At 45.1% G+C, this 23315-nt stretch overlaps 1 protein-coding gene across 2 annotated transcripts in view; it reads left to right on the forward strand.

Moving 5' to 3' along the window:
* Window positions 1-21763, forward strand: part of LOC119455683 (uncharacterized) — a 171960-nt gene extending 150197 nt beyond the window's left edge. For both annotated transcript variants that reach the window (XM_037717108.2, XM_049668953.1), the window contains exons 3-4: window positions 5468-5798; window positions 17209-21763. In XM_037717108.2, coding sequence (XP_037573036.1) covers window positions 5468-5798; window positions 17209-17300 — 423 coding nt within the window. In that variant the 3' untranslated portion in view covers window positions 17301-21763. The remainder of the gene's footprint in view (window positions 1-5467; window positions 5799-17208) is intronic.
* The last annotated feature ends 1552 nt before the right edge of the window (window positions 21764-23315 follow it).

The following is a 23315-nucleotide window of genomic DNA, read 5'->3' on the forward strand; positions in this document are numbered from 1 at the left end:
TACTTTCGATACCTTGCTTATATTCAAGCGTACGCAGGTGGTTCTTGTCAAACAAACCCTTCTACAGCTGCCTTTGTCATCCTAAATCGGAACAAAATACAGACGTTTTAACTTCTTAATGAAGCAGTTTTCGTTGGTCGATGCCTCGACTTATCATACTGCTCTTATCCCATAATCTCTACGAAAGTGTGTGAAGGTTCTGCGCTTTAACTTTTGAGCAGAACTTATGTCGCAGTTGAGTGCATGTTACGGTTCGTTTTCGTTAAATCAGCAAATAACACCGAGTAAAGGAAATACTATATAGGACTTCTAGGCACAAAACTGTGAAAAGTGGACCCTCTTTTCAGGAAAAAAAAAGCGATAACTCAGTAGTGATTTAGCGGTAAATGCGAGAGACATGCGGGAGCATTACGTCACACCTCTTTGAGGTCCCGTATTTACACCGCGTTCACCACATTGCGAAGTGTTGTTGAGGAGCTCACTCGACACACGCCTGACCTCTTCGAGGACACACGTCCTGTTACTTTCTGGGGCATTTATGTTTTACAACTTGAACTAACCCTGGGAGTGTTAACCAGCGCCACAACTCACAAACCTAAGCGGCACCCTTCGGTTCCCTTTCTTCTCGTTCATTACATAACGAGGGCTCGAACCCGGCAACATTGATGCCTTCGGGTAGTATATGTGTGTTTATTGACCAGTTTCCTTCACCCAGAAAGATCACGTACTCGTGACGCCTGCGGCAGAAAGGATGTTCCACATCCTCCACTTTGCTTTGTGAGTGGTGGCGCTGGCTAACACTTCCAAAAAAGTTGTAAAACATAAATACCCCATAAAGTGGATGGGAAAACGGCACCGCGGTAGCTCAATGGTAAAGAGCATCGCACGCGTTATGCAAAGACGTGGGATCGTTCCCCACCTGCGGCCAGTTTTTTCATTCATTTTCATTTCCAATAATTTATCATTTCTTTAATTCAATTAGTAAGTACCAGTAACTTCCAATATGTTGTCCTTGGTGTCGTACATACATGCATACATACATACATACATACATACATACATACATACATACATACATACATACATACATACATACATACATACATACATACATACATACATACATACATACATACATACATACATACATACATACATACATACATACATACATACATACATACATACATACATACATACATACATACATACATACATGTATGTATGTATGTATGTATGTATGTATGTATGCGGTGAGCTCCTGAACATTTCACAATGTGGTCAATGACGTTAAAATCATTGATCCGAGGCCTGAAATAGGTGCGACGTATGGCCAACACATTTCTCTCACGTTTACCAATAAATCGCTACGGAACTTCCTTAATGTATCTGCTACCATTTATGCTAATTATATCTACGCTGCTTTTATAAACCTATATCCTGCTTCAGAGTATAACCTGCATGATAAGATTGTATCGTTGGCTGTCGTCATGGTCAACGCGTCATCCTCCCTGGCGTTTAAGATATTTCTGTGTACATTCCGTTCGACTTTATTGAACGTCTGTAGCCTATAACAGTGTCTGTAGTCTACATCCTCTCTCTATATATATTTTTCGAGAGAAATAAAATAAGTGGAAGAGCAGCATGGTATGCAAGAAACACGTCCTTTTTGCTACCCTACATGGGAAGAGAAGGGTCAACAGTTTCAAAGAGAGACCGAAAGCCGAGAGATGTCTCACGGCGCGCTCATCCCAAGCAGCACATTACATCGATGGACGGCCACATCACACAGTCGATTTCAGGAAGTGTAGCAATGACAGCTCTCTGAGCCAGCGACGTACGCGACTACGGTCCTAAACAGGGGCACATGGAGGAGAGCGTCGCTTCCATACAGCGCTTTCCCTCCACGGTGGCGTGCTGCTGAGCATGAACTCTTGGGTTCGATTCCCAGCCAATGAGGCCACATTCCTACGAGGGTTGGCTGCAATAACGCTGATGTGCTTAGATTTGGGTGCACTATAAGGATACCCAAATGCTGAAACCTAGCAACAGTAACAAAAAATTATTGACTGGACTAAATAGGCAGATGTAGGCACCAATAGATGGTGTCGTATAGTCGTCGCATAAGTCAGGCCGAAACATATACGGAGTTCGCACTACGCCCTGTTTAATAGCTAGACAATTTCTTTAAAATGTTTGACCCAATCAATCCATCTATCAATCAATCATTCAGTCAATCAATTAGTAAGTCCCCTTCAGCACTGCAAACTTGAGCGTATGTTATTGGCTTTATTATTTCCGTCTTTTTCTTCTCTTACCCCAAAGCAGAGCTGAGTAGCAAACCTGAAGCCTCTCTTTCAGTTCAGCTCCCTGCCTTTCCCATCTCGTTTCTCTCTATATATCTCTCTGTATTTACTTATATGAACAACGCGTAAGAAAGCGCCTGGGAAACGAGCAGCAACCTCGAATATTTGGCTTTGATGTTCACACAGGGAATGTTTCCTTTGTCTTATTTTCGAAATGCTTAAGCTTAACAAGGCTTAACATGACAAAGTTTCTGCTGCCTCGCGTACACAAAGTAATGCCGCCTATGCCCTTATCCTGACTCACGCACCTGCCTAGCTACTCTCACTTCTAACCCTGGCCTTGATGTCGTGCATAAACGTGACGGTGGTTGAGCACAATCTGAACTACGTGGCTAGCGGCGACGAATCTTTTTTTTTTTTTTTGAGGGATACACGCGTCCACTATATAGGTGCTCCTTACTAAACCGTTCTTCCAACAAGATCCTTCTTCAACACAGGCGTTTGACTCTGCTAGGGAGAGGCTTCTGCGAACAGAAAGCGGAGGCGACGACGCTGACGGGTCTCATGCAAAATACGGAACACAGGTGTGGGAGGCGGGTCAAAATATTCTCTCGTCCACGTGTCGACCAAACTTGTTTTCGACGCGATCTGCAGCGGCGGCGACGAACTGAGTAAAAAGAAAACGGAAAGCGGGAGCGAGCAAAAAAGAAAAAAAAAAGAAAACAAGAAAAAAAGGGGGCACATACACCGAAGAAAGCAAGTCGAGAAAGAGAAGTCTTTGAGCAAATATTACAATAAACGCTGTCGAGCGCGGGTCTGTCGACGGATCTTTGCAGGAGGAGTGCGAGTGGCTATTGAGGGAGTACGTGTACGTGTTCATCGGACGCTGTCGGAGCGCAGCGTAGATGATGTCCTCAAGAGCGGCCTCTGCTCGGATCTGCATGCAGCGGCGACATTTCTCGACTCGCAGAGCTCACTGTCCTCTACACGTGCTGGACTGCTTGCAGAAGCTAGAACTACACGAGTTGTTTCCAACTTGCCAAAGGACTCTCTCGCGAACACGAGCTGAATAAATCACCACGAGGTGTGATGACACGTTGGCCTTTGACGTCTAACGTTTTCTCTAAGTGATAAATCTGACCGAAAAAAATTAAAAGCATAAAAAAAGCAAACGCGTCCTAAAATAGTAAGGGTGATTTAAAGCCACCAAGGTTGTCCTTGGGCTAAACATATACGACGAGGCCTGACGTGGAGCCGTTGTGTCGAATTCCATGCTTTTGGCAGGTAGGAGTTATATGCTCCCTGCTAGCACTTGTCATGCTCGCTCGGCAAAACACCACGGACTTTCATTTTCACGTTAATACTGACCACTCAAAGTGTGAAGTGACGTTCTAATGTAGCGCGAATGATAATAAGTGTGTGCTGGTAATGAAAAAGGAGGGGTTCCAAAGCACGAACGGAATGCCCATTCCACATACTCACCATCTAGCACTCAGGCCAGTTGCTGTATACGTGAAAGCGCTTTTTATCACAGTGACGAATAGATCACCCCGTATTTTCGGCTCAAGATAACTTGCATCTCTTCACACTCATTGTAATGTTCTCCACTGGAACTCCCCAAGGATCACGAGCAAAGGATTTTGAAACTGAGAAAGGTAGTTCAGACAGTCAGAGGCTTTGTTTTCTGCAGTGGTTAAAAAACAAGAAGCACCTTAGCGTAGCACCTCTCTCTCTCTCTTCCTCAAAATGTCCCGCTAACGACGCTGAAAATTGCCAACTCAATCATCCTATTTAAAGAAAGCCTGGGGCTCGTTGGAACCCTAAAAACTGCATGATAATGACATAGTAAAACGTTTTGCATCTGTAGAAAGAGTGAGAGAGTAAGTTGCAGACGAAACTAAGTGAATTTGTAAACAAAGATTCGAGCTTGAGGTCCCGAGTTCGATTCCCGCCTGCGGCGGCCGCACTTTGATGGAGGCGAAATGCAAAAGCTCTCATGTGTTTGGATTTAGGTGCACGTTAAAGAACCCCACAGTGGTAAAAATTACTCCGGAGCCTCCCCCACGGCGTTTCCTATATCCCCTGAGTTTCTTTGGGACGTTAAACTACACGAATCAAATCAAAAGAAGATTCACGCAATAAAGAAAAAAGAACTACATATGCTTCTCTAAGTCAAAGCTCTTTATTGCGATAGCAATTATATGGACACTCCAAAGCGGATTTCTGCCGTCGGCGTCGTAGTCGCCGTCATGTTCCGTATGACGTCAATGGCGATGAAATCGTCGCCCTGCTCCGGACGCTGTATGTGCGAGTGAAAGGGCGCCAGGCACGCGCGCTTTCACGGGGAGCGAACGCACGTCGGAGAGCAAACGCGCGTTCTGCGCCGTGCTCCCTGAAGGGCTGCAGAATTAAGCGTCTCTTTCCTCCTTTACAATCACCATATATAGAGAGCAAACGCGACATATTCCATCGCGCGAAAGGCCGTGGGGGGCGGGAGGGAGGGAGGTAGGGAGGGGAGGCGACGTTTATCTGCGGCACCAAATGCGTATTTATATAGAAACGTTGCGAGGTGAGAAGGTGGGTAAGATTTCCGACGCAGCTCGACGAGTGTCCCATTCTGATCTCGTTGAAAACCTTCGAGCCGCCCCCAGAGGCACCGGCAACAGTCACCAACGCCGCGCGCGTTGGGTGCGTACGCGGGCAAAACGCCGACGGCGCCGACAACAGTTCTGCGTGTTGCTGGTGCTGCTGCATGTCCACGTTTATACAGCTGATAAAACTACTATCCTTACTCCGTATAGTTCTCTACTAATTTGCTATCGCAATTGATGCTTCGCCTTTCGGGTGAAAGTGCGACATTTTTTTTTTTAATTTAAACTGAACGCTGGACTTGGGGAAGTATTCTGTAAAGGTCTTCCTAGTGGACATTCCCATATCGTCTGCTGTTGAAGTTCTGATTAGCTGGGCTTTGGTGGGCGTCCACAGGCACCAGGCGCAACAGGCAATCAGCACATCAGCAGCAGACCCAGTGGACATGTCCACCAGTGGACCCTAACAAAATACTTCCCCTGGTTGACTTTATTTTCTTTCATCGCTCGTTCTCAGCCCTCAACTCCTTTCAGAATGAACCACGGTGACGACCCTTCCTCCCCACTTCGCAGAGTTCCGAGGCGGCCGGTGGCGGCGGTGGCGACGGCGGACAGCTGGGCGACGTGCTCCTCGAGGAGCAGATGTCGTGGGCCGAGGGCGGCGGCCCCGACGAAGAGCTGGACGAGGCGGCGGCGGAGACCAAGCGCGCATTCCACGCCATGCGGGGCAAGAAAGACGATGACACCTGGGACTCGGAGGACAAGCGCGCTTTCCACGCCATGCGCGGCAAGCGGCTCCTGGCGCCGGCCAGCGTGGACTCCTTCATCGCCCAGCTGCGCCGCGCCGTGCTCCAGGGCAAACGCGGGTCCGGGTTCTTCGGCATGCGCGGAAAGAGGCAGATGCGTGAGTGTATTTTACTCTAGCCGCCCTTCACGTTTCGCAGCCACGGCTGTACTCCAAGGTCTTGAGCATGCCGCATGGACCATGCCGCATAGCACGAGGTCTTTCTTGGCACGTCCTCAACGGTTACGCACGTATCACTGAAGGGGTTCATGTGACAGGTCACGGTATATGTGGTGATTGGCAATCTACTTTATTCGTTCCCTTTATTATTTTTAAGTATTTATTCCAAAGGCGTAACGTTAAGAGACAAAGAAGAACAAGGTTGACACTACGAGTAATAAAGAAAATAGAGCTGGGCATGCAATGCGTAGGGCAGGCAGCCGTTGAAACATTAGAGTTACAGAATAGGTGCCAAGGGAAGCGAAGCGAAGTCGAAGACCACAGAAAATTAGGCTGGGTGATGAAATTAGGAAATTTGCTGGCTGAAGTTGGAATCAGCTAGCGCAAGACAGGGGTAATTGGAGATCGCAGGAAGAGGCCTTCGTCTTGCAGTGGTCATAAAAATAGGCTGGTGATGATGATGTTGATGATTCCAAAGGACTGGAAATAAAATCATTCAGTTGCAAGTGAGCGAGCCGTGAAAGTGCCTCTTCCTTTGAGTCGTGTTGTTATTGCACTATATCTATCTGCAAGTGAACTATACGAACTCCTCCAATCTTGAACTTTACCGTAACTAACGGGGCGGTTGTTGGCTTGCTTGCAACAAGTGCGTGCAAGGGGAAATATTGGAGAGCGGGGAATGCCATCTGCCGTATACACAGTTGGTAAAAAAAATAACTAACATTTCTTTAACCAGTGAAATCAAAATGAATACAGGAGAGGACGTGGCAGCAGTTTGTTCAACGATGGGTGGCGGGACCATTGTCCCGGCGTCCGAGTTGGTTTCAGTGGTTGAAGAGATATCACCACACTTATCCCAGTTTTAGTACGCTGTTGGAAAAGCTTAAATCAGCCGAACCAACACAGCAGATACGAATAAAGACATCATAGATGTGACGTTTCATGCGTCTTGTATTTTTCTCGGTTCCGCTGGTCTATAGGCGTTTCGAGACATACTGATTGGACAAATACTGGACCATGATAACGGAATTATCTCACTCCGGGCGGGCACCTAAAGTGCTCCACTTCCCAAAGAGAGCAATTAGAGCTCGACGATTATCTGTGATATTATGAATGTGGTGCTGCAGTTTTACTCGAAACGTCATGTCATTGCACACCATTAAACAATTTCATTCTTCAGCTCCATATTTTTGATGGTGCAATAGCAAGAACTATAGCAGTATCATGCTTTTTAGTTTGTCGTGCCCAGCATTGAAAGCTAAATTTGATGTTTACATACTGTCAAAACCGCACGTATTTTATTTTCTCTCGAACTCATTCACTTTCATTCGACTTCACTTTTATACACAGTGAGAACTGCTGCCGAAGTGCCCAGAACAAGACGTGTCGCACGGCGCTCCCCACACGGCATTGCCTTTCTCAAAGTACTGAACCGATCTTCGCGAAACAAGATGCACCCCGTGGAAAGCATCAAGGAATATCCCGAGGATAGCGAAGGTCCGTGACTCAATATAGTCGCACGAGTTATGCCAAGGTGCAATTTTATGAGAACCAGGAGTACCTTCCCGCAGTGCCGACTGACGTGCACAAGCATAAAGATAGGCTTAGTTCCATTATGGCATGACCGTACGCCAAACAGGGGTGCGAGTGACGCTCATGCCACCAGCGCAGCCTGGGTCTACAAATTCAGTTGCAACTGCACCTTCAACACCGTTTGCTACCGGGACGCCTCCAAGTAGAAAGAGAGAGAGAGAGAGAGAAGTCATAAGGGAAAGGCAGGGAGGTTAACCAGGCTGAGCCCGGTAGACTACCCTGCACTGGGGAAGGGGGAAAAGGGATTGAAAGAAGAGGAGGAAGAGAAAAGTTCACACCCTGCACATTTACACAATCAAGCATTCATCGCTGAGTTTGTCACAGGTGGTCATACAGGCCAGTGCACCTCAAAAAACGCAGCAGCGCCTTTGTAGTCCTGTACATAGCAGACGCACGAGGGCAGGGGCCAAAGATCTCCTCCGTAAAAGGCCTGTCGCCTAAGTGCCCCAAAGCCGTCCGAAGGGCACTCCTCTCATCTTCGGATCTGTGACTGTCAGATAAGAGATGTCTGGTGCTTTATTCAACACTACATGTGCTGCAGTTGGCACTGTCCGCCATTCCAATTAGGAATGAATAGGAGTTCGTAAAAGAAACAACTATTCGCAGGCGGTACAGTAATGTGTCTTCTCGTCAGGTAAAGCCCGGTAAAAGTTGTAATTGCATCTTTGGGTCTATGGCATATTGGCGCCGGTTGGTAAACTCTGGTGTATTCCATTTTCTTAGAGTTATAATATGGGCAAGCCTGCAGAGGTGCCGCGCTGCATACGTTCTTGACAATTGTATTGAGAATGTTTCACATTCTTCATGTGCCTCACGGGCAGCTTTGTCGGCACATTCATTGCCAGTGATGTTGCAATGCCCAGGTAGCCACTGAAATACAATGTCGTGGCCTCTGTCCACCACTTGATGGTAGCGCAATCGTATCTCTGCTACCAATTTTACAGCTGCGCTGCGGCGCAGAGCTGAAAAGAGTGACTGCAGTCTTTGAGTCACAGATTATAGCCCATTGGTTTGGTGATTGTTCGTGCACATGAAGCACTGCGCTACGGAGGGCGGCAAGTTCAGACCCTGTCGATGTTGTGACGTGGCTGATCTTGAACTTTTCGCAGAATGATGCCGACGGAATAACTAAAGCACCAGTAGAGCTGGTCAGAGTCGAAGAGCCATCTATATAAATGTGAACTCGATGAGAGTAAGTAGAGTATTGAGTAAACCCGTAGGAACGAAAAAATCTACTACCGGCTCCGCTACCATCCTGGAAGGGCGCCTCGGGAAAGTCCGTCCGCCACACGACGAGAGAAGAGACACATCAATGCTTTCCTTCGACGTACAAAAGATTATGGGTGACGAAATATTGCCAAGATGCCCGTAGAGCGCAGCACCACCTTTCACGCATGCACTATGTTGTCGCAACGCCACTGCAGTCCTGCATATCGAACTATGAAGAGGAGGAAGAAGTCGACGATGCTATTACGGAGGACTCTACGACCAGCAAGGAAACAATACTTTAACAAGCAAATTGGTCGGCCAGCGATCCCGATCCTGAGGAAGGTGATGTAGCCTGGGTAAAAGTTCCCCGTGACTTGCACAACGAGAACAGAAAACTACTGGCGCTGCAAAGTCGGACGTACAAACACCAAAGAAGCGGCTGCGACCAGAGTGACTACAGTGGTTAGTGTATCGAGTCACTTTTCATTGTTTTGGCACAGGACTAATTTTACAATCCACTCAAAGCCAAAGACTACAATGCAAGGAGTCACAGGTCACACGCACCGCCTAAGTCAGTAAGAGCGGGTTGCGCCGCATATCACCTTGATTGAATATTACATCATGTTTGTTGTCACGACTTATCACATACGATATGGGACTATACACCATAGAACAAGTACAAATCAACGATAAGAACATCATTACAGTGGGCGCGTACGCACTGGGCTGAGCTATGGTAAAAGCACAAGTCATGTTGTCACTTTCAAAACTGAAACCAACGAATCGCTCATGAGTGAATTGTACGCAGAAGCGCGTACCATGCTGGCTGGGACCGCTCTTTCGCTCATCGTTCGCAACGGAGCGCGCCTCCTCAGATCGGGGGACGTATTAGAGGAGTAGCGTGCCGAGGTGGCGCGACGGTGTTTCAATTGTGAGAACACCACCTGCCCCATGGCCAGTGCGTCAAAAAATCAGCGAGTGATAGTGCAAAGAGCCCTCATACTGACGCCGCGCAGCGTCACTGTCGGAAGAACGGTCACCTGGCTACAGACGACACTGGTCCGACAAAAGCTAGTATTTAGGAACGATTCAAAGCCAGTGCGGGTAACCGAAAATCGCGAAGCGATTGCCGAGTGAGCAGCCACGACCGTGACTACAGCCACGACGGGCCGCTTGTTCCTAAGGGAACTCAGGGCTCCTCCATTCCGGGTCCTACTACGACGCACAGCCAATACACCGTGCTAGCCAGCCCCGAGAGGCAAGCAAGCAGGAGCCGAAGTAGAAGCAAGAGCGCGGTTCGCTTCACGCCACCGGCCGATGACTACCAGACCAAAACATGTAGCCGCACGCATATATAAGCAGAAGTGGCTCCGGAAAGCGAAAGATCGCTGATCCTCAAAAACAGAGTACTAAATATGGCGCTCTCAAAGATGACCTATATCGCCTCTGACAACGAACGTATTACGTCTTTGTTCTAGAATCGTTCTGGTCTGAGAAGGCTAGTCGGGAAGAAATCCAGAAACTTGAACGGTAACGCAAAGAAGAAGAACGACGACACGCAGAACACTGGGCGTGACACAAGAAGAGGTTCATAGAAGGTATCTAAGAGATCAAAACATTCCCTGCAGGCACTACCGCCACTATTACCACAAGCAGATACTACAAATACCGCAGTCAGCTGCGGTAATGACAAACCAACAATGACAGCTGTCATGATGCCGTTAATTGCGCCGCTTGAGTAATTATCATCGTCAGAATATTCACGGAAATGCAGCACACCTATCAGAGATACGACGCCCGATCTCACGTGTTGTTCGAAGGACTGAGTGTGTGAATAGCACAGCGACAATGACAAGAGAGGCAGTGATTATGTGACGCTTTAGGCAACACTGGACATAACGGCTCGCGAACGGGCCACTCGTACCACCACTAGTATACCGTATATACGCAATACTGGTAACGTGATTGTATGCCTGTCCGACTTGAAGAAAACATGGCACAAGATGCTACGCCTTATCAGGCGGATAACTCGCCATAAAGAAGGTGCCGACACAGTTATTGACAGACGAGTAGTCGAGGCTTTGTTTGTGCCACGTGCACGGTACGGCACTCACCGTTACCACCTACAAGAAGCCCCGACTCGCTAAGGTTGGTAACACTACACCGAGAAGCCATGCGTAACAGTCCTGCTGGAAAGTACCACAGCACAAATTTAGCCTTACGCCAGAATTTCCCCGTTTCGCTAATCGTTGCTTGAAGGAAAACAGGGCCACATCCCCCAACTCGTCAATGCCACATCTGGATGATATACCGAGCGCATTCTTTTAAATTTTTAGTTTGAAAAATATTTTAAATTATTGAATGGAGTTAATAGAGCAATTCACCTTGTTCGGTTGGCTTATCTGAAGACGTGGACTTTTCCTGCACGACAATACCTCAAAGTTTCAAATTTTTAGTTTATTGCTTCAAAGTGGTTACATGTTGTATAAGATATGAAATACAAAAGGAGGTCCCATAGTCAAAGACTGTACTGGGACCTCCGGTCAAGGTTAGGTGGTGAGAGGAATTACTATATAGTAGCAAGATAAAGCAATATCATGAGATTAACATAAGTGTCAAGTAGAACAAATATAAGAGACAAGTTGAGTGGAAATAGACACAAAAAAGAAAAAAAAAAGACCAGTAATAAAAAAAGTCAAGTGTGCGAGTGTGAACAGATGTATTGAAAACGTGAACTACGTGCAACAGGCAGGCACAACAAAAAAGCACATAGATGCACTGCAATACAAAGGCACATCAATTGCAAAAAAAGAAAGAAGAGAAAAAATATCAGCAATATACGTGGAAATACGCTAAGGTGCCAACCTAGAAGACAGTCTCAAAAGCAATATGATACGTGAGCGAGAACAATAAAAAGACGCTCAGCTATTAGAGCAAATGAATCAAAGACACTTTAAGATCATTGTTAAATTTGTATGTCGTGTTACACTGTTTTTAGCTAAAGGCAAGGAGTTACACAATGAAATGCAAGAAAATTGAAATGTGAATTTGCCATAATTAGTGCGCACTTTGGGCAAGATAAAATTTTCATTAGATGCAAATAACGTAATGTTAGCATTCATTAAAGATGATTCTGATATTAGATCAACTGGGAACTGATTGCTAATCAGTTTATAAAACAATATGCCCAAATTATAGTTAATTACCTGAGATACAGTGAGCACCTTATTGCTTCTGAGCAGTTCTCTTGCATTAGCAATGCAAGAGCTATAAGTTAGTACCCCAATGGCTTGATTTTGAATGACTTGCAACGAGCTAATATCACTATTATATGTGTTTCCCCAATACCCCACAACATATTTGGTATGTGAATAAATAAATGCGTAATAGAGCGACAATACTGTTTTAGGGTTGAAATGGCAACGTGCTCGGATGAGGACTCGTATGCCGTAAGTCATTCTATTTTTTACACATGCAATATGATGATGGAATTTATTATTGTGGTCTAATTTGACTCCCGAGTACGTGGCATAATCACTCGCGGTGATATTATGCTACCGAATTAATACAGGTGGTATTCTATTTATGAGACATTGGCCAGAGCTGAAAACAACGAATTTTGATTTCAGAGGGTTTATTTTCAATTTATTTTTATTGCACCATTCCTGAATGCTTGCTGTGTCAGAGTTCAGTTTAGTTACCAGTGCTGAAATGCAATTGACAGAATTTAGTATCATCAAGTCATCGCCATACAGCATGCATTGAGATACTTAAGACAGTTAGGCATATCATTCAAAAAAATTAGAAAGAGAAGAGGGCCAAGAATGGGCCCTTGGGGTACACCTAAATTAGTCGTTTTCATATCCGAGACAGCGTCAGAAACGTTGACGATTTAAATTCGGTTATGCAAGTAATGCGGGTGTCCCACGGTGCACTTTTGATCGCGATCAAGCCCGATCCGGATCGAATTTCTCGGTCGTGAGTGGCTCCTGTGCGCAAGCTGCGTGAGGGAGCCAATCGCAGTCAAAAATTTAGAACCGGATCGGGCTTGATCGCGATCAAATGTGATCGTGTGACACCGGTATAACTCTTTAAAAGTAGCAGAGGAGGACCACAAATTCTGAATAATTCAAGGTTTTTAAAGACTATGAAATGATCAATTTATGAAATGCTTTAGTAAGGTCGAGAACTACTGAGCCGGCTAAATTGCTCTCATCAATTATTTTCCTCAAAATATCCGTTAAACAGACTAGGGCTAGGTCAGTTGAATAACCTTGCCAGAATTCAAACTAATCAGATGAAATAACATTAAATTTCGAAATGGTATTGTGTTACACGTATTACCACTAATTTTTCCGTTACTTTACTGAAGAAAACAGAAATGCAAATGGGTCGATAGTTAGTCATTAACGAACGGTCACATTATTTTTTGAAAACGACAGTAATCTTTCCTCGTTTCAGCTCATTTGGGAAAATACCTGATTTAAATATGTTGTCCATTAAAACAGAAAGAACATCTGATGTTAGATGAGCAAACATTTTTATATGGCAAGGCTGCATGCCATCAATTCCCGCGCCTGTGGTTTCCGAAATTCCTATGAGAGAAAGTACCTCGTCAGGCGTTGTTGGCAACATGAAAAATGAATGAGGAAGACGAGTAAAGGAAGCCTCCAAATCGTGTGATGCATTTACGGACTGATTGAAGAAGAAACCACGGAAGTCATCAGCGATTTCTTTCGGATGACTATAAACCTTATCTTCATTCCAGATTAGTGATTATTAATATATGATCAACCTTGAAGTTTTTATTCAAAAAGTCATTAACAATTTTTTTATCTTTTACTATTATCTGATCTACATTCACCAATTTTCTCTTCCTAATACTGGCGTTTCACTCCCTTCATTTAGCATTCAGAGCATTGCAGAATTTCTTGTATCTGCAAAGCAGGCGGACATGAACAAGTCGTTTTTTTTTTGTTGTTGTTTTTTAAATAAAGATTTCACTGCGCATGCATCGCCTTTAATAATTCATTATTCAACCAGGTGCTTTGACAAGAAGTTAATTTTTTGCGTATCCTTCTGTGAGAGTTCAAATCAAAGTGTGTGTGCAACGAAGAAGAATTTCGAGATTGCCTTCTGTGGGTCAATAATATCAGATACCGAGGACCAATCGATAGCTGTGATAGGATCAATGAATCCGTTTCTATCTAAAACAAGCTTGGGGAAAGTAGGAATGCTGCGAATACGAGAACGGGAATCTGAGTACAATAATATAAGGTAATGATCTGTGTTATCCACACTCAAGACACCTGCTTTGGGCCGAAGCAGCAAATGTGATAGTGCATAATCAATAAGCGCACCTACGCCATTACTACACCTTGTCGATTGGGTAATTAGGCGCTCGCAACCGAAACTATGAAATAAACTAGAGTAGCTTGTAGAGGAAAAAGCTGTTTTATCGTGTAAGTTAATATTTATGTCACCCATGATGATAACGTTTTTTTTTTTTTTTCAGGTAATAATGTTTCCAAGATTTTACTGAATGCGTCACAAAATCCAGTGGGGGATGAGCATGGAGAGCGATAAATAACACCGAGTGCAATATTTTTGTGGTCAAGATTAAGAAACTGTTTGTCGAATTCATGCCATACAGATTTGCAATTGCAGATATTTATGTTTAGATCGCGTCTACGCTGAAACGTAACGCAATATTGGCAATGTTCAGGGGGCTGACTAAAATAATTCAATAATTTTATTTTAATTGTTCACTTTAGGGCACATGTTCCAGTTGGGTAGTTAAAGCCTAGCAGTGGTGAAGTCATGGCTGCTTAGCAGAAATCCTAAGAATAACACCACTCGCCAATATGCATCCCCAATATGTGGTGTATAAAAATCCGTAAACACCTTGGCGCTACAGTAAGGATCATCCCAAACTGCTTGACGCATGCTGATGGGAAAATGTTAGCTGTAACGCCAGTGCATATTATGGACGGATATTACGGAAGGGCTGCTAGTCTTACGCTAAACAAACACGACTTCAATGCTGATCGGCTTCAATTCGGCAATTGCAACTTGTGCCCTAATTCTTGTTCTTGTCCAACTAGTGCTCTAATTAGCCTCCTACACATTCTGATTTCACGTGCAGGTAATTTCTGATTTCACGTGCAGAAAAGTCCTTAAATTATTTGTTTTCTGCCTGTTTTCACTCGACGGTGTTTTGTCTGGTTCTTCAGGCTCTTTCCGACATTATATTTCTTTCAACTCTCTTTGTCATGGCTATCGTTTGGGCCAAAGGCTTTGATAGCTGAATGTCTTTCTCGGTATGTTTTTCAGCAGTTTACTCAGACTGGTAAGTAATATTTCAATCTGTTGCGCTTAAGCATCGACAGGTGTCTCGAAGAAAACAAACACAAGCTTAAGCTGTACCGATCGATTATGCAGCGTTAGCCCTGGAATTCCCTACGATAAATAAGTAATAAATATGGAGAGACGAACGAAATAAGAAATACCGGAAAGTTAACCAAAACACATAAAGAACATTCCGGTTTGCTTCCCTAACTGGGAGTGGAAAATGGGGAGGTAGAAAGATAAGAAGGAAAAAAAAAAGAGAGAGACAGGGAGCCAGACACAGGGTCACAGCTCACACAAGATATACATATGCTTTCGAATTGTTTTGCACACGTAGCAATAAGCGTCCATGATTAGCTTTCGCTGAGTAATCACCTTCGCCACGTCAAGTGGCAAGCTCCGTTTCTCCCACAAGGCCTGGCGCCTCCCGCATTCATTAAAAGCTTCTCGCTGTTAACCAAGCCTGTATATGTTTATCTGTATGTAGCTCCACGCTCTTCGGTCGGCACGTGGTCGCTCACCTTTGTTCAGCAAAACGCAAGCCGCGTTTCCTGGGCAACTCCCGATTTGGCCTCGACACCAAACGTCCTTTCCCTCGGGTCACCTACGTGATGTTTGACTTTGTTCTCATAAGGTGGTCGCGCGCCAGAGCCGCGCAACAAGCCTGTGCTGATCGATTTACCTCGCTTTCCTAGCTGCGATATTGCGAGGAAATGCACTCTATTGTGCGAACGCTGCGAACACATGCTGCGTTTACTCCGAGCACAATGGTGCATACGTCATCGCCTCCAGAGTTCGTTGTCGAGACAAGCTGCGACGAGCCAACATATTGGGATAGAAAATGCACTTTAACGAAGAATACGATAACGCAGGTAGACTGTGCACGTTTGAGTCGCCTCGCTGCATGCACGGACACTCTCTGTAGGAAAGAAAAGTCAAACGAGTGTGCGGTAAGTGCGAATCGCACGCAAAACGCAGGCCGGCCACACTTGTATTTGACTTTGAGGCATCATTGGGTTTAAGCGTTTGCTTTGGAGATCGCTTTCACTGTTCAATTTTGTTCGTTGGCGCTGTGTATCAGCTCGCTCTATCATTCCGGCGATTTTGCAAAAGGAAAATCTAAGCTGTACTTGAAATATTGTCGCTACGCAATCATGCAGCAAAATTTGCGCAGCAATTTCTGCCATTTTTCGGAAAACAGAAAGCGCCACAGATGGTGCCTTTACAGGTCGCCATTATTGTCAAGCCCTTCGGAATTCTTTAATAACTGGTTTGCTTATTTGAATATGACCAAGAAATGCCTACGAACTTTTTTTTTGTGTGTGGCGAGTTTACGGGGTTGCTTACTTCGTTTGTGTTAAGATCCCTCGTTATCTATGTGTTCTTGCCGTCGTTAAATGCGCTGATCCAAAGAACGCATCAATTCTAATTAGCCCAGCTTTGCACCTTATCTACCAGAACAACCAATAAGAAATTAAACTTTTACAGAGCTGCAGGCCGATATCAAGTGCCGTCAAACTAGCAAGGCGAAAAGGACGTGGGATTTACTCAAGAAATGCGAAAGTATACTTCGGATCATGGCAAGTTTCACGCGCAGCGTGTACAAATGATGGCATGTGGTGTAATAACAGAAATTTTCAATAAGTATACACGAGAGTTTCATGAGGCAGATTCTGGGGGCAAGCAAACAAACAAAAGTACGCGAACTTTCAGAGGCCTTTCACATCAGGAAAATATGTAATGTGTCAACCTTACCTCTCTATCTCTGGAAGGGAGATTTGGATTTTTGTTCATGTTCTTCGCCACGATGAACTTGTGCACATGTGCATTTTTGTGCATGTTCTGTTGGCCTTCCCCCCGTACCCTCAGTGCAGGGTAGCAAACCGGACCCGGTGCGTCTGGTTAAGCTCTCTGCCTTTCCTCTCTTCTATTTCTCTCTCTCTCTTTCTTTTTCTGGCCTTCTATGCGGGGCTGTAATAAATCAGTTATGAGTGTCGCACCCATGCTGTCCTGTCTTCAGTACAATTTTTGTGATTGTCTTGCTTGAGCTACAGTGGCTTCTCCAAGATCAAAAATAATGTCTAACAACAGGTTTTTCTGAGTTTATTTAAGAGACTTTATAGGATTCTTTATTCAAATTCTATCTTTACTGTCTATAGTAAGCTTTCTTCTTTTTTTTTTTTTTTTCACTGCTGCGCAGGTAACGGCCACAAGAGTTCGAGGGCAAAGTTCGTCGCTTCGCGAGGTCGAAGGTCGGCCTCGGGCGAACCTCCAGCCCAGGCGTTCTTCTAGGAGTTCTCCCCGCCTCCACACCCTCTTCCTGACCCTCAAGTCCCGGCGCATTCCAACGTCCCGCCGCTGCCGTTTCTCGCTCGCGCAGTCAAGCACATACGCCACCCTGGACGCCAGGACTCGGCCGAAGCCCGCGCGCAATCGTCCTTCCCCACGCCACTGCGGAACGACCGCCGATGACGACATCAGAGACCTCCAAGAAGTCGTGCTCCTCAAGCGAAGAAGAAGGCGTAGTGCGCCCAAAACTGCAACGTCACAACCGGGATGATTGTCACCGCTGTGGATTTGGCGCGCCTCTGGGCCTGCTCGATGGCTGTCACGTGTATGCCTGGCGAAGCACGGGCAAAGCGCTGTTCGTTTCCATTTTGGGGACCTTAGACGCGCTTGCGTGGCTTCCTTAGTGCTGCACCCTGTTTTACGATTGCCCTTCCTTTGTGGTAGATTTGGCGGCTGGAATTTACCTGTGGTGAGCCTTTACGCAAACACTGCGTTCTCCCAACATTCCATGACTTGTTGATGCATGTATACAGCCGTTCACGCGGAAAGTTGTCCTTTTTTTTTTTCAGTGAATAAATGGGCAACCAGGAAAGCAAATGTTCCCCCTGCGCCTGTTTTCAGCAACATAGGCACTGAACGGCTGAATTCCAGGGTGCCCGCCCTGGCCCCATGGTACTTTTTTTTTCTCTATAAATCCATGTTTTAAAAAAAGTGGGAACGGCTGCGCAGCACTTATCACTAACCTATACACATCGCCCGAGCCGTGATCAAGCCGGTAGTTTAGTGCCTTGTGGAAGGTAAATAACGTATAATAACGCAAAATAATGCGAAGTGCGTCTAAGTTAGTTCTAATTAACAGCTTCTTTCTCTGTTCCTCTAATTAAAGCAGCATGCAACGTAACACCACTTGCCTGTGATCTCACGGTGGTGATGGAGCTTTATTACGGCTAGCGGCTCACTGGCCTAGAGTGGTAAATGCGTAGGGTTCAGGAGGTGTCAACCATACCAGTTAATAACGAAGTGTGACCTTGTGGAGGCCTGTCACATAAATATAGAACGTGTACCGGCTAAATTTTCAAACTCGTCTGCACGCATTAAGTCTGCCGGCACAGTGTCACAATGAAATACCTGTTACTAAAAGGTAAAACAATAAAAAAAATTCAGTGCCGAGTGGTCCCCGGCATACCTTTATGCCTATATTTTTTATTATTTAATGTTTTTTTTTTTTAACGTGCAGTTCAGCGGAGTAAGGAGTGCACGTGAGCAAAGGCCGAGCTCAGTGACACGACCATGCCCACGGGAAGCTTCCATTAGTGCGAGCTCTTAGCGCCACCTTAATGCGTGCAAGCGAAGAACAGAAACTTATGCGTGAAAAAAGAATGTAAATTGTGGCCTGATAAACCGAAAGTAACGTTACCTTTTTTCGAGGAAGCGGAGTGCCGGGCTTCCGGCACATCGCTATTATAAGTCATGAGAGCCGTTACTTGAGCAAAAAAAAAATGAAGAAGGTCAATTTGGCTCTATTTTAAAACAAAAAAAAAAACAGGCCTTGTACGGGCAAGGATCACAAAAGGGTTTATCTGTGCACGCATAAGCAGAAACACAAATTGTGCTTTTGACCACGCATGCTTGTTGCGTGTGCGGATAAGCGAATGTTCCAACAAGAACTTTTTCAACAGTTTGGCAGATGATGCTGGCAAAAGAAAGAAATAGTTGTAGCATGCTCAAGCCTAGAATGCTGAGTGCTTTAGCATGCTGAAGCATACGATGACCATCATCTCAATCAGGCGACTGCTAAACGACTAACGCGGTGCTTGTCTCTGCGTGCTTTGTAAGTCGGCATTGCAAACGGTGGTAAAGCGAAAGCGCTTTAGAACTTTGTGGCTTGAACGCTCCTCTAACGCTATTCTATTCTCTTGCCGCTTTCACGACGCCCTGAACTACCGGCTGGTCAAACAATGTGATATAGGTCTTAAATTCCTACAACGACGCCATGAGCTGTGTACAAATAAATTATTTTGTTCGTGGTGGCGTTACGGATTAACCAAGGCTATGCTGTTTTCGAATCTGCCATTGCCGATTGATCGAAAAAAAAAGACTTATTGCTTGAGAATGACAACTATCATGCAGTTGACAATAAAAAGAAAATAATGATAGCGTGGGTTGATGCAGTGTGACTAAAATAAAAAAAAGGATACGTATTTTAGTTTCACGTGCCCATCACTTCTTCCCGAGAAGCAGCTACGACGAGGCTCTCTGATGTCGTACGGCGAGAAGTTTACAAAAATTGACAATCGAACGAACGATAGCAGGTATATATATATATACATATACACAGAGTGCTGTTCATATAATCTTCGTGTAGCACGAGAGATAATCTTTATGAATTGTCGAGAATCAAGTTGTCATCTTTGAGAACAGAAACGCAAACCGCTCCTCTTTCTGTCACGTCTTTCTATATTGGTGTCTTTATTTTTTTTTTTCACATTCACGCAAGCCTCCCGGTTTTGCAACACGAACTTGTTAATTGGCCAGATGAAAATAAATACGAAATGTATATCCTTCGCACATTGAATTTCAGCTGTCAGTCTTTGCCACGAAACGAAACTTCTTTACATTTTATTCCTTAACATTTGTGCAGCATACTACGCCAAGCAGTCTTCATCCAAAATGATACCTATAGACACCGTCGTAAGAATTCACGAGCCCCTTCGATCGTGACGAAGCTTCGTAATAGTGCGACTGAGACAAGCCCGAAAACTGGCAGCCGCTGTGCGTTCCTCCAACACTGGTTCTGTTACGTACAATTCGTCCGTGCGGAAAGCACAGCGCGCTCAGTCCCAGGAGATGATGACGCGAGATTAGGTGTTCTACGACGTTACTCCACTCAGCGCTATTCAGACGGGCGGGGAATAAGAACTGGGTGAAGAAAACTTGAAAGCTGCGGGTAACAAGACTGCATATTTCCGATATCATTTTCGTAATTTTTTTTTCAAACGTACCTCGAGCATGAAGTTACTTAGACGCTGACCGAGACACCGAAAGAGCGAGCATGTCCTCACCGTTGGATGATGGTAAATATCAGAACCGTCAAGCGTCGCGTCCTCTTCCGATCCAGTGAAGTCGACCTCAAAGATTACTCCCTCACAGTTAGCCCTCTTCCCTCTCTCGCACACACGGACACCTTTGACAACACAAACGTCTCTCACCACGTTCTAACGCGCGCTTATTTTACTTCTTCGCCGCGAAGAAGCCGTTTATCCGTACAAGGCCCCCCATTGTTCCTCGGTATACGCGAACAGAAGCTCGATAAAAGCATTGTTGGCGTCGGCGGCTCGACAATGCCGGGATCGAAGCTGCCACTGTCTAAGGCTTATCGGCATCGCGCGGCTTGCGCCGTCCGCTTTTCAAGCGAGCCAGTAATGGCAGTTAGTCTCGAAAGTTATGGACCGGCTCGGTTGTCTGTGTCAATGGCATCGAAAGGCGCGCCGCCACAAAAGCAGGAGACGCGCAATAAGTGTTCCGCTAATCGTCCCGACCCGCTGTGTTTCAGCTTTGTTTCGCGACAGCCGCCGCCGTATCGCTGTTTCATCGAGAATATTTTGAATGCGAAAAGTCGAGCCTGTACGCTCGCGGTTAGAGAGCGTGCGTAAGTACGTGTTTGCTCGGTCACGTTTTCATGCTCCAATATCAGCGTTCCTGGTTTAAGCAAAATTCTCGTGGCCTGCTCATAAGAGCAGGAAATAGTTGACTTCGCATTGCTTAGTATGAAAATGACCTGAGCGTTACTGTGACTCATTTTATTTTCTTGGTGGACTGCACTGCATCTATCCGCATTAACTAAGGTCCGTTCAGGCCGGTTCCGGAGATAAATGCAGCCGTTAATATCAATTAATTTCGGCTGAAGATCTTTCAGTACTCCCACTATTCCCAACTGGCTCATAATAAATGAGTATACTGACTGTAATGTCTGTTGAAACTATACTTCATGCTTAAAAATATGGCTCCACAGGCAACTGCCATTCTGTATTCTGACCGCAGTAGAGACGTTCTGACTGTCGTAGTTTTCGTAAGTCACTAATTACGCCGAGTTTCCGTTGACATTCGTACTAGCGCCCTCAACCAACGAATATCACTCAAGACAAGCCTGCGCTTTGCGCAATTTGTTGCAAGAGTAACCCAGGGAGGGTTTGCGCCCATGACCCGCATTTATGCGGCAATATTCTTCGAGTGGTTAAACAAGCTGCTTCCAAGGAATGATTATGTTGCTGGACTTTCTGCTCGATACGCAGAACCGACGTAGAAAAATTTTTAAAGCAGCTCCGATTGAACAAAGTGATTAGTCTTCGTCTTTATAAACTTGTCAAAAACAAACGCAAATAATAATAATAATAATAATAATAATAATAATAATAATAATAATAATAATAATAATAATAATAATAATAATAATAATAATAATAATATAATAATAACAATAATAATAATAATAATAATAATAATAATTGCGAGACCAAAAGAAAGAAACGAAACACCCAGACGTCGATGATCTACTGATGGCAGCTTGCAGTGGCGCCATCTATGCGTCGAGAGTAAAACATTCTCATAAATCCTGCAGGCTGGAAAAAGAGCGCCGCGTTTGAGTTAAAGTTCGACAATTCGCAGGATGCGACGAGAGAACACACCCTCCAAAAGCACGGGGAAAGAGTTCAGTGATACTATTTTTGGCGTGAGCAAATGCATCTTCGAACGAAAAGTGTACAGTTTTCTTCTGCAGAAGAACCCAGACTTTCGAACGTCTGATCACACGAGGCACGCGAGAAATCAGGCGTGCATGATGTATGTACGGTCTGTTTCACACTTAGGCGAAAACTCGGAGCGCCTTGCAAGGCGCTCCGAGTTTTCTCCCAAGTGTGAAACAGACTGTACATACGTACGTGCACTTTGAAAGCTGGGTATAATATATTTATTTGCTGCTTCTGCACCACAAATGTTGCCAAGACATACCGAAAACACCTAGGCAAGCGGCACTTCCGGACGTTGTCATGCCATATAGAATATTTATGAAGACACGCATTGTCAACTGAGACGTAGAACTAAAAATCGAAACTTTGTTCGGCACACTGCTTCCTATGCGTGTTGTTGCTGCAGTGGTTAATGGTACCACGCGAAAATTTGCTCTTTGTTTCACAACTAATAGCTCTTGCTACGATGTAGTCATTTTATGTCATCTAGCGTCTTGTTATTGTGTCTCTAACAACATCCAGAAGAAAATGTTTCGCAATAATGTGCACCATGTGGCCTCTTACTTATTCTAAAGACGATAAAGGTTCCTGATTTGAAAACCACGCTTCTTTATTTTATTTTTTTAACCAACCCGCAAAGTTGTCTTTCCTATTCTCAAGCACAACCTGTGCATAATTAGAGTGTTCCGTTTTTTTTTTTTCGGCACATTTCGTGTTTGAAGAGTTTTGTCGTGGTGCACAATTACTTTTTTTTCTTTGTTGTGTCCGCGTCACCGAGCACACGGGTGCCACGTAACCACAGAGGGGAGCCGTGGGAACAGAAGCGACATATCACTTTTGTGTGAGCTCTGCACTCTCTCGCGATGCCCACGAGAAGATGGCTCCGCTACTGTGACGCATAATTATATCGCGTGTACATTAAGCGTACTGGTGTAACAAGAAAAAAACCGGATATCTCATTCCGTATCCCACAGCGCCAGCCAAGTTTTGCCCTGTTGTGTTCTCCTCGTTTTCATTAGGCTTGCTAAGAGTGTAATTCTCCCGTTCCAAGCTTCAAATAAAACGATCTTCTATTTTGAAGTGGCCGGAGTGTACTGTTATTTATGCTGATGGTCAGCAACGCCACGGCAGCCAGTACGCTGCCGGTCCTTGTTTTGTACGTCTTGATTTACATGCACCTGTACATGTTGCTACGGGCTTGACTCTACCAACCTTGATAGCTGAAGCTAGGCCGCAGCGGTTGAGATTTAGCAAACCCAGGCCCGTCTGCAGC

The sequence above is a fragment of the Dermacentor silvarum genome, chromosome 6 (genome assembly GCF_013339745.2).
Source record: "Dermacentor silvarum isolate Dsil-2018 chromosome 6, BIME_Dsil_1.4, whole genome shotgun sequence".
Lineage (NCBI taxonomy): Eukaryota > Metazoa > Arthropoda > Arachnida > Ixodida > Ixodidae > Dermacentor > Dermacentor silvarum.